We start from the raw sequence: 12,681 nt of genomic DNA, 5'->3' as shown, positions 1-12,681 counted from the left end.
AAGAGAAAGGATAACAGGGTTACAGTCATAGCACATAAGCCTTTGCTCAAAGCAGTTCTTTCCTCCTAGTTACGGTCTAAAATAGCATTTTGCTGGATTATTACTACAGCTGCCATGTATATAGATCATCAGCCCTTCTTCATAGTGCAAATGCTATCTCAGCCAGTCAGATTTTCAATAAATATACTTTGGAATGGTGTGAAGTGCTTACTTTGTAGATACCATAAAATCTCTTACCTCACCCTTGTATCAGTATTGTACTGTTTGTAGTTCCTTGCAAATAATCCTGAAAATTGTATTTTGTGGAGGCTGCTGAGAAAAGATCCCTGGTTTTCCCCACAAATGTAGAGTTCTCAGGTTTCCCTATGCCCTAGAAGTGACACACGGGCAGAAGGTGGGTTATACATGGTAAAATAATACAAATAAAAATGCCTTGTTGGAGAACAGCTGTAATTCAGTTTAGTCTCGTTGAATAGTAATGTCCCTAATGGTTGTGTAGAAGACACGTTTTGGAAGATGCAGTAATTCTCATTTGTGCATTACAATCCCATATATAATTCTGTCTCTTTTACTTTTCATATATTTTTAAATGGACACCTGCCTTTCTGCGATTAATGCTCAGCATTCATTTTATTCAGTACTACCTTGACAAAGAAATGAAAACATTGATGCTAATCATTTTCATCTTTTCAGTAAGTAAGTTGCATCTTGCTGCTACTTTCATGTTTTATTTTCTCACTCCTAAAGAATAAGATTTTTTACTTTTAACTGGTAATTCATTAATAATGCTTGAAATTTCATAGTACAGTACCTGGAGTTGCTAGGATTAATGTGCTTCTTCCTCTGGGCTGGGGTGTCGTGAAGAAATAATTGTGCAAAAATATAAAGCAGCCTACAGTTCCCCTTATTTGTAACTGTCATGTCAACATCCTGTCTCTTGTTATCTTGGCTAGCAGCTACATAATTTAAGATCTCTATGTTATTTGGACGTTTAAATACTAATCCATATTTTAATACATTTCCAAAAGCGACTACTGTATTAACCTCAAAGAGAAAAAGAGGATCTGACATTGTTCAGGCACCATTTTTTGTTGAACTACCAGTGGAAATGTAATACTGAGCCTTACCTTGCCTTTCCATGCCTGAAAAATAGTTTGCTGCATTTTAAATATCACAGTGAACATTATCAGACACTGAAAAAGGCTTGCTGTCATGCCTCCCCAGGTAACAAAAACTGCTCAAGAAATAGTATATGAATTATTTTTGCTCCTAGCAATATTATGTCAAAGCTGCTGTTTGTTTATGAAAACTGCATGTCTGTATTTAGATTTTTTTATAAATGGATAAGGAAGTCCTGAGAAATAGCTCTGAAGGGAGCCAGAATTTTTTTATGGACACGGGAATGAGAAAGAACAGCTTTTCAGCGTCTTGAATTTGTTCAGAAGAGGAGCAGCAGGATTGCAATAAAGATCACCAGGAAGCATCTTGAAAAGTAGAACCTGGCATTTATTTTGTTTTCCATCTGACTGCCAAATAGTCAACATTATACTAGCTGCTAGTTGTGGACAAGTGTCTGGTCTCTGATCCACAGACTTTTTCTCATTGGTGGAGGTGGGAATCCAGTGGGAGGGACAACACCTCCCCCCCCAATCGCTACATATTAACTTGCCCTGCATTAACCTGTCAGGACAACATGTCTTGCCACCTTACTGAGGCAAAATAGAGACTGACTGTGGGGACAAAGCAAATTATGTTGCCACCTCATAGACTGGTGGAAAGCATGTTGAATCTACTGTCTGGATGTGCCCAAGAACTACTTGGCTGGCGTGTCATCTGCTTGACCACTTAAAACTCCACTCTTTCCATATGGAAGTCAAGCTTGTAAAACTCTCTTGGGTCTTTTAACTGCTCAAGGCTGTGTGAACCATTCCCTTCCATCATTTTTAAAGATAACATGGGCATAAAACCAAACTTCCCCCTTCTTGTTTCAAAGGGCAGCTAGGTTCACTAATGGACTGGATAAGAGCCCACAAACTAAGCAAAGAAAGCATGAAAGTACTGATGCAGTAGGAGTCCAGGTGATCTGAGTGCAGATGTTCAGTCTATTTTGAGAGGAATTGCACTGACAATTTGAGGGGGATCCTAGATACCTTGGTGGCTGCAATGATATAGTTTAGGTCTATAAGTCACATATATGCTCACCTATAGAAAGAGAATCTGGCTTCTGTCACTCATGTGTTGGTAATTTACAGGCATTCACCTAAGAGTATTTCTACAGCATTTATACTTCCCAATCCATCTATTTTTTTTCAAAGCCCTTCCTGGAAATGTCTCCCCTCCTGCGGATCTCTGAATGTAAAGAAGAAGCAGGAGTCATTTAGAGTCCTCTCTTCAGCTGGAGAGTGTGCACGCTCTCACTATCTCTGGCTTACACATTCTTCATCCCTTCATTGTCCTACCTCAAGCTCAAGCTCTTGCAGTTCCTGCAAGAACAAAAGTCCCCTGACCCTCCATGCAAAAAGGAAGTAATCTGCTAGTGAATATGCCCAAATACATTTTCAGTAGATGTTGTGTGTGTCAGTTTATAGAACAAAACCCCAGAATGAAGCTATTATTCATCCTATGTTATAAACTCCACTGACAGCTAACATCTTACCAATTTTCCAACCACGTGCTCTCCCCAAAGCTTCTAACTAGAGTTAGGCTTCCACAGTGGTTGAAGTAGCAAAGGGAGGACACTAAACGGTGCTTACAGACCACAATGGAAACAGCCTACTGAAAATGCTTGACATAGTCCTGAAGCAACCAGAACTCCTTCATCACAGAGACAAAATGTTTCCCAGTTTATCATAAACCTTAGTGCAGATCTGCTCTTGGGGTTTGGGAGTGGGGTGTCAGTTATAGGCTTTTCTTAGAGCACCTTTTGTTGGCAATTAATCTTGGAATGCCACTGTTTATGATGAAATAGTAATATGGGAATTGGAGTCTGTATATGTATATTATTCTCTTCCAGAGTAAATGGGCGATTTTAATGAAAATTAACATTAAAATAATCTGAATAGGCCCAGTGGATAAGTAAGGACCTTCCTCTCTCACCAGCCATACCCCCCTCCGCCCCGTCTCTCTTTTTGGTTTAACTCTTACAAGAAAGAGCAATACCACATGGTAATCTTGGTTGTGGACCACATGAAACAAAGAAGGTTCTGAAAAAGAACAGATGGTCTCTGCAATAGTTTTTCTCTATGTATATAACAATGGATTTATTATTGCTACAATTATTCCCCAAATCCCTGCTATTCTAAATCTTCGGATCACAGTAACAAATAGTCTATGTATGGTTCTGTTTTGTATCCCTATCATTCTGTTTTCATTAAAAATGTCTGTTGACAATTCCATCTACAATGACACGAAATCTGCTGGCAATAGGACATTGGGTTATTTTGTTGTTGTTTTTGTATTTTTGTTGTTGTGAATGCTTTTGCTGTCTATCTGCCTTGAATTGCTTTTTAGACCTATAAGTTCAAGTTTCAAAACTGAGTTGAAGTTTATTTCAGGGGCAGGGAGATACAATTAAGGCGTATGATGCAAATTAATTCCAGTCATTCATATGTTAAATCTGACAATCAGATGCTTTATTAATCTTTTGTCTGCCATTTACTGCAATTTAATATTTAATACTGCAATTTAATATTCCAAGACTTAGCATTCAGTAAACCTAAAGAGAGGCAATGTACTCTGATTTCACCTCCACCCCAATATTCTCACACTATTTATTTGACAAGTTGCAAGTTGTTGTTTGCACTTTGGTGGCTATGAAAGATCATTCTTTTTTGTATGCTGGATTGTGTGAATTTAATTTTATTATTTGTCTCATCGTATTTCCATTGACTTTTACAAAAAATGTTTCCTTAAGTCCATTATAGGAAATGATTATATCAAATTAGATCTCTTGTCCAACTCACATTAAAACTGTTTACAAAAAGACATCATAAAAAACAAACTTTGGCTTGTGGTTTCAGATGCTTCCTCAGATTCCTTCCTATTCCTTCCAATAGCCATGACTTGACTTTTTTCTGCTATCAGCAGTAGGCTTGTGCTGCAGTTTCTAAAGATATTAGAAAATGAAAAGAACCCACCATATTTAGACATAGTTGACAAAATGTTGCCTGGGTTTTACTCATTGCTTCTGCTGTAACTTCCTTTCTATTTGCTAACATCAGGTTGAAATCTTTCAGGGGGAACAGAACCTTCCCCAGAAGAGGATGCTTTTAGTTTTGTTGTGCCGGATGAAAAAAAGGAACGGGTGGTCAGCTGCAAATAAAATTGCATCTTGGTCACTTCGACCATCTATAGTAGCAGCAGTTGAAGCAGCCGCTTCTGTTCCTTCTTCATTGATGTCAACAAAGCACTTATGAAAAATTTGGGACACACCCAAATTGCTTTTTGCAGACATCCCAGTGAAATCAGCTTTTTCTATGCTGAAGGCATCTGTTATTCCCATGTCGCTCAGCAATGGCTTCAGTTCATAGTGGATATTTAAGTGCATCTTAGGGAGATAAACATTTGCTTCAACTTCTTCCATTTCTTCTGGGCTAGTCCATTTGGAGAAGGCCTCATAAGTTAATTTGTTTTCCAGCTAGAATAATTTTGAGAAAGATATACACAAAAAAATCAGATAATCATCGCTCTGGAAAGGTCTCAGTCTGCATTTACATGCTAAGTGCTGAAAGCTTTCTGTTTCTGCTCATGTACCGATCTCTTGAGCTATGCAGCAATGCATCCTTTTAGCATTTAGTGTAAAATCAAAGCTTTTCAAATGCCATCGGCAAAGTCATTTGTGTCTGCAGAAAACAAATGGGGCTAAGAAAAAAACCCCTTGATTTATAAGTATCCAGGGTACTTATAAATCAAATGAAAAAGACTAGTGAAGGTTACAGACTATCTTTGGAACAAGACCCACTGAATTTAAGCCATAACTTCAAGATGTAGTTCAAGAGTAGTATGCTTACTAGTTTTCTAAGATCATCTGAAGAAGCAAACTGTTGTTAAATAATACAAGAGATGGATTTATAAGTGGTATTTCAACTGTAGCTTATTTAAATCAAGAATAAAAGTACCCGAACTTTCTCATCAGAACTTTTGCTTTTTCTTGAAGAAATTACATGTGATAAAAACCAAAGAATATTACTTTGTAGGAGGATAGCTGGAATCTGTTCTGAAGAATGTTCTTACAGTTTCCAGATTCACTGAAGTTTGTTTCACATATGGTGGAATCTATTTCTAAAATATAGTGCTGCAACTATATTAAAGTTCTTTGGTTCAAAAGTAGGCACGTTTCTGTCTGCTGCCAATGCCATCAGACCTTATATGCAGCCTAGTTATTCTGCAGTTTCACTCCTAGGAAATAATTCATAATAAGTGTGTATATCCTGCTATATTGTGAATTTTATAGGAAATTATGCAAAGTTTCCAGGCCATCTTGATGAATTCCTGCTCAACCTTTTCATTTGGGACAGAAAGCCTGCTAACTGCCTAGAACAAAGCAAACTTTTGTGGGGCAGTGAATGTGGCGGAAAGGATTGTAACCAGCATAAGTGGTAATCCATCTCTCTCAGTGCTTTTAGTTTATAATGTCCCATTGCTTTTACATTACTGTTTCTTTTACTACACTTTATTCTGTTAACTGGATGTTTAGTGCTTATTGGCTGGCCTTTGGCTGTACTACAGAATTCATTCACAATTTCTAAATGGAATTATCTGAGGTTTGCACACTTAGAAGCTGTTTTTCAGCCACTGTATGAATGGTGTAACAGTTAAATAATCAAACCATGTGGGTACAAATGCCTTTCCCAAAGAAATCAGTAGCATACTTGCCATCCAGTAAGCAGCAAACCAGTGGTTAGGAGGACCCATGCAATAGGCCCAATCCATATGTCCAAATTATGTACTGTATATGTTATCCTGTAACAGTATCTCCCATATAAAAGCTCTGTCATGTAAACTGTCCAAGGAGGTCACCCAGCAGATTTCATAGAAGAATGAGTAGAGATTTCAGTCTCTTTATCCCATTCTGCTATGCCACGCTGATTCTCCAACTGATTATATGAAATTTATTGAAGGCCTATATGCAACATCCATATAGGTTCATCACAGTTATGAGAAATATTATTTTTCAGTGAAATACACTAATTTGTGAATGCTCAAAAGACAGAATAATTTGTTTTTCAGCTAAGATTCTTGGACTTTGGATGGAAGAGATTTTTTTTTTCTTGTCTTGTCTTGGTTCTGCATGATCTCGTATGGCAAGATAACTATGTGTGATAATTTCCTCCTTCAAATGATCATTTGTTTAAATACAAATCTGATATCTGACCAAACAGATTCGTCAATTCTAAATAGTTCAGCAATTTCTGATACAGAATATGTCAAAAGGAAGCATTAAAGACAACACAGTGAATATCTGGGATAAAATCCAAAAACATACTCCCCCTTTAATGTAAACAGTTTACCATTTTCAAGCCAGTGCTGTCATCACTGATGTCATCAGGAAGCAGTATAAACATGCTGAAGTCATTACCGATGTACTGGAGCTCAAGAATCTGGACCTGTACTTCATTTATATACTTCCAGTTAAATTTGCCATGCTGGAACATCATCATTACTGGCCTACTTGTGTTCTGAAAAGTGATAGAGATATTTTATTATGAATCTTAAGTGATATGGACTGGGGACTGCATGCTGACCACCAGCATCCTCTTTACAGTTTCCAGAGTTCCCAGAGTAAATGGGACCAAAACATTTAGTATTCTTTTGCAAAGCTTGGAATATTCCCTAAATGTACCTTCTTCCCACCTACTTTTGGAATTCACATGTCACACAAAGCCGCCTATTGCTTTTAAGCTGATGGGTAGCAATACAGCACAGATCATACAAAGAAGGGAATGGCTACAGGGATCTTCAAAGCTTAATTTGTTTTGTTTATTTATCATTACATTATTATTTACCTTGTTCAACCTGAAAGGTTGTTCTGTGGTATCCTCTTTCTTAAAGGTGTTTGACCAGTTGCCTTTGAAGTACAGTACATTTACCATGATCAGCTGGGTAAGGGGATTTATAGATCCCTCATTCAACAGGTTGAGAATTTTACCTTATCACAGGAGAGAGAAAAACAATGTTTCTGCATCTTTATTCATCCAACAAAGTGTAAGCATAGAAATATAACCTAAGATAATCATTAAGAAATGCAATTTTATCTTTTAAATATGGATATGCTTGTCTACATCCAATTTTTATGACCCTACTTCTTTACAGAGCTTCATTGTTCCAGTTGTACCACTTATTACTGCCTAAAAGTATCCTGCTTTAAAACAACATCACCTAGTTTTCTCATGTGGCACTTTTACATTTAAAACTAGCAGCTCCTTTGAGTGTCATTCAGGGGTGGAAGCATGGGTATAAATTTAAGAAATTAGTATTATCAAATCCTTCCTCAATATCCTCATTTTCCAGAAAGCATTTAGCCTATTCCCACTGTCCAAATCACCAAACAAATTGTACTCTAATGCAGCTTCCTATGCTAGTTCCAGTTTACCCTTGCTTCTCCCTTCTTCTGCTCCTATCTCTTGTCATCTTTCCAGGGTTCAGATGCAGGTTGCAAGTTCCTCCTGGAGGAATAGCAACTTTTCCTGTATTACTTAGCAGAGTGCCATGTAAATAACAGCACAAACTATGGTTTTATGGAAGAAAAAGAATAAAACAAGAATCATTGAATGGAGCTACAATAGTCCATAATCTTCAGTTGATATTTGACATATATTTTATTGACAATTCTGCTGCATATTTTTGATTGGCACATTGGTTGTGAATTCAAGCCTTTGAACGCTCACTTCTCCAAGCATCCATTGCAATACAGAAAGCTGAGAATGAGCAAATCTTACAAATGAGTTCTAGCAAAAGGCAAAAGATTTTCAAACATCAGTGATCAATATAAGAAGGGAGCTAACACTACACATTGTATATAAATTATATACAATATAAAGCTACCAAACAATAATGCCTACATGTTGTAAAATGCAGAAAAGAAGGATAAGGGGAACCGCTTAAATAAATCACGGAGCAACTGTTTGGACCTTACCTGCTGTCTGATGTTCAACCCATGAATTGATCTCTTTTCTTGCTTCTTCTGCAGCTTCTTGAAAGTTTATTGTTTGCGGCTCTACATTGTAGTATTTCTTCATTGATTCTGAGAATTTCTTAAAGATAAAATGAAGTTTTGTAGAAGATAGCAATATGTTCATGCCAAAGGCCCAAGCTTTAACAATAAAAAATTAACATATTCTCAGTACTAAAACAAAGGTGCCACTCACTCTTTGAAAAGACACTGATCCATCTCCGTATAGTTGATTGACACTTCTTAGCAGAACATTTTTTGTGGGTTGGTTGATTTCTTGATTAAGGGCTTGGAATCTTGAATGGATGTTACTTTGTGTTTCAAGGGAGGGCTGAAAGAAAGAAAAAAGGAAAGAATTTATTAACCCTCTTCATTCCATCTATTCCATATATATAAACACCGTATTGTAGGGTATTTATATCCTGCAGGCTACCATAAATTTATTTCTAAATCTTTGTTACTAGATATTTTAATTGTGTGGATTCCAATATAATGTATGCCTTTTGTCCCTCAGAACCTTTTTTTTTTCCCCAAAAAAATATTCAATTTCCCAATCAAGATGGATTCCCAGCATCCTTGGAGCCTAAATGAATGTAACTAATGGAAAGGACCGGTGGGGGAAAAAATTCTCCATAGGATTTCTCTCTTTATTAAATGTGAGACACACCAGCTTTCATTAAATTTCTGATTAATAGAGTGGAAAGAGTGAAAAGAAAAAAAACCTGTCTGCTCCCCTTCTCCTGATTGCTGTATTTTTTTTAAACAAGCAAATTGCTTTTTGGAAGGGAAGGAGCAGGAGGGTAAGTTTTAGCACAATTGCCATATGATTGTGTACAAAGAGCAGTGTGGGAAAGTTAATATGTCTTTAAGTTTCTACTTGGGACCTGGGCTTAAGCTAAACCACCTGTTTCTTCTGGAACTTACTCCAGAAAACTATATCCATATATGATTTTATGATATGCAAGTTTCTACAAGTGATAAAAGAAATTCTAATTAGTAACCACTAGGAGCAATCAGTGATTGTCCTTCTAACCTAAGAGTATGTCTTTGAAACTAGTGGGACTTGTTAAGCAGTAAACATATGGAGATTGTAGCTGCATGTGGTATAATTTCATTTAGCAGTGATTCCTGATTTAAGCAATTTGAAAGATCTTATGGCTGCTCTTTTACAACAGACTAAATTCTTTCCAGGTGTAGCTTCACTTCTGCTTTCTTGTTTTCATTTTTCTTTTATCTAATGGTTTTAATTTTAAGAAGTCAGTGCAAATGCTGTAAGTAAGACCTCATGCTTTTCCATTATTTTAAAATGGTCATTTAATAAAAATGAGTCAGATTAGAATAGGTTGTAAGGTATTTTTAGCCTACCTTTAAATCAACATTCATTCAGATTACATACAATTGGGGTTTATTTTTAAGAAATCACCTTTTGAAGTAAGATGCATGGGTTTTTCAAAAGCTCCTCCATTTTGGAATATACTTGTGGGTGCCTCAGAGAATAGGCAGTCTCAGTTCCCCCAGCTTTATTAAAGTGAAACACCTATAATGAAAGATATTAAACACATAACACTTATATTAACTGTATAAAATTACACATTCTCACATCCACTACTTGTAAACCAAGGGACAGTTTAAAACAATTATCACATCAGGTCATATCCTTTAATTTGGATATGTCTTCTGTCACCCTTGCTATATTAGAAAGAGGGGATGATAGTCATCCCGAGATATGAGCTCAGAAGACTTCAATGATTATTGCTATACATAGTACAGTTTTATCACTCCAGTATGACTCAGTTTTGCAAAACATACAGTGGCAGAAAAATCTAATTGGCACAAAAGAATAGGCCCCTAAAGACCTGAATGAGAGGAATCAACTTCATCTGAGCTCTTCTCCTCCCCCCACCTTTTTGTCCATTGTTGCTGTGCAGCCCAAATGTATGGCTTTTCCAGAGGGAGATGTTGATCCCTCAGTCTAATGAGATGGTCCCTCCCTTGTTCACTGTTGCCCCAAGTGCTACAATTTTTTCCTGCTTCAGTCAAGGGTTTACCAGTGACAGCATTGTAGAAATCTAGGGGAAGAGGCTCGTCTTGTTTTGATGATGAATCCATACACCTTTAATTTGTTAACTAACACGGATTCAAATCAGTACAAACTCTTGCTCAGCCATTTACAAATGTGAGTGATCTTTTAATCAGTCAATCTGCTTATTATATTTATAATATGAGATTTGCAATGTATTGCTGGAATGAATTGTTTTGGTCAAGCCTAAAGGGTTTGATATCTCTAAGAGACTCCAGCACCATATTGCAAGCTGGTCTGGAAATTTCACAGGATTCAGAGCTATTGTTTCAAGAACACAAAATCATGTTGTATGGTTCTTGACATTTAAGATTTTATTATTCTATTATGAGTCCCATTCATTGAATTTTAAGGTAAATCCAAACAATGTTTTTAATTGGTGGACCCACCAATCTTCTGATATTTTTCCATAAATTCTCCTTTTTTCTTGCCACAAAATTTTCTTAAAGGAAATAAGATAAGATTAGCTGCCCAGCACCTTTTGAATGGTGGTGGAGAAACCATCCATCTGGAGACATTCTATGGCACTATTCAAGCATTCATTATCCAGAATGTTGCACCTATCTAAAGTTGGGCTACAACTGTGTTGCTACAATGGAATCTCAGGAGTTAGGAGGTGAGGCAAGTAAAGATTCCCCCTCCAATATGAGCACAAATCACTCATTCAAAGATGAAGCAATGATACGTTAATGTTTCTGAAGTGACATTCACCGTTTTGAGATGGCAATTCCATGTTTACAGATACAGAACCATCAGTACAGGAGTATGTCAAACTTTCTTGCTTGGAAACACCCACTTAGAGCAACTTGTGATTAGTCAGACTTGGTTCATCTTGTCTGGAAGACCATATTCTCACTCGAGAACCTAGTCCTTCCAACAGCACCAGCAGCAGCCCCTCTTCCTTGTGTCAGCAGCCATAGATATACAATTGATTCTCATTATTCACTGATTCTGTATTTGCAAATTTGCCTACTTGTTAAAATTTATTTGTAACCACAAAATCAATACTTGAGGTGCTTTGGCAGTCATTCACGGACATGCAGAAGAGCCAAAAAATTGAGTCACTCAACACACACATTCCCAGCTGAGGTTTCAGTATTCACTAATTCACTGTTTGCGGCCACTTTATAGAACGCAACTACTGTGAATAACAAGAATCATCTCTACATCTGTCTTCCCCAATCTGGTGGTTTCCAGATGTATTGGGTCTAGAAACCTAGACCTACCAGTCAATATGCTGACTGGAAATTGTGGTTGTTGTCATCCAAGCACATCTGCAGAGCATCACATTGGGAAAGAACAGAATACATAGTGGATCCAGACTTCTTTTCAAACCTCACAGTTACGATTAAGTCAGAACTTACCTCTGCTATCTGCTCTGCAGTGTGGCCTTTGGCCCCAAGGTGGAGAGTGGCCATAACTGATGAAATACTCCATGGTGAAAACAGTACATTTTTGTTGCTTTGAGTCTTGCATAAATGTTTGAAAAAATCAACGGCAAAGCTAGTGTTTGCTGCACTCAGCGTCTCCATCACCATTTAAACCTAGCATACAAAAAAGAAAGATGCATTCAGGTCAATATGTAAGATCCCCGGAGACCACTCAAGCCCTTTGAGGAAACGCTGGAAACTTCTGATAAGCAGACATGAAAACACAATTTCCGGAAAATATCTCATTTTGTCCACAAAACTCTCTCTACCGCTGTATGGTCTGGGGGCATCGATTAAGCTCTACCACTGAGGAATTATTCCTTAGATTAGTTGCTGGAGGTACCCCTGAGCTTGCAAATGGGTGACAACTAGTCAGTGCTTAGATGGCACTTGGCAAGCAGCCCAAACCTTCTGTAGCCTTGGAAAGCAAGTTTGCTTGTTTGTTTGTTTTTTCTGTTCTCCCACGCTTCTGCTCCAGTAAGAACAGGAAGTGTGAGCTGCCCAGAGTCACCCGCTGGGGGAGATGGGAGGCATACAAATTTAAATAAATAAACAAATAAACAAATAAGCGTGTCTATCCTTTGTTGCTGGATTGGAGAAGCCTCCCTTCTCTCTCCCAGCTGGTATTTATTAGCTCCTGTAATTGTTTGCCAACTGCAAGTTGGCAAAACCAAAGGGAAGAGAATGTGATTTGGGAAGAGCTGGCAAGTTCAATGGTTGTGGTAAGGTAAGGCCCATTAGATGCTAGTGGTGGAAGGAAGGATGGATGGATGGATGGATGGATGGATGGATGGATGGATGGATGGATGGAAAGATCTGATTAAACCCTTCTTTTACTATAACTGGTTGGTTCTAGCTGAAGACATTAAAATATGAAAACCATGTGTTTGACTGAGTCTGAACTATATCACGTGGGCATGATTTTTAATTAGCATAATACGTATCAAACATTCTACCATTCTGGAATTCACACAGTATACAAATGCATCTCTCATGTGATT

General features: G+C 37.5%; 1 protein-coding gene across 2 annotated transcripts; it reads right to left on the bottom strand.

Annotated features, from left to right (window-relative positions):
• Positions 1-274: 274 nt before the first annotated feature.
• Positions 275-11,828, bottom strand: LOC103052642 (leukocyte elastase inhibitor). Of its 2 annotated transcripts, XR_015794081.1 has the most exons (8): positions 11,615-11,828; positions 9,594-9,707; positions 8,367-8,501; positions 8,135-8,252; positions 7,005-7,147; positions 6,510-6,677; positions 4,137-4,636; positions 275-370 (listed from the first exon to the last, which is right to left on the bottom strand). XR_015794081.1 is itself a non-coding variant. In XM_007443447.3 (7 exons), exons 1-7 carry the CDS (start codon positions 11,786-11,788, stop codon positions 4,232-4,234), a joined length of 1,257 nt encoding a protein of 418 aa, XP_007443509.2. In that variant the 5' UTR covers positions 11,789-11,827; the 3' UTR covers positions 3,157-4,231. The 2 variants fall into 2 exon arrangements, 1 of the variants encoding a protein (XP_007443509.2); XM_007443447.3 differs by lacking the exon at positions 275-370 and having other exon boundaries at positions 3,157-4,636; positions 11,615-11,827.
• Between the last annotated feature and the right edge of the window lie 853 nt (positions 11,829-12,681).

The sequence above is a fragment of the Python bivittatus genome, unplaced genomic scaffold (assembly GCF_059951505.1).
Source record: "Python bivittatus isolate LINGU-HERP-01145 unplaced genomic scaffold, Pbiv_v1 ctg000840_np1212, whole genome shotgun sequence".
NCBI lineage: Eukaryota > Metazoa > Chordata > Lepidosauria > Squamata > Pythonidae > Python > Python bivittatus.
This window is presented reverse-complemented; position numbering and strand designations above follow the sequence as displayed.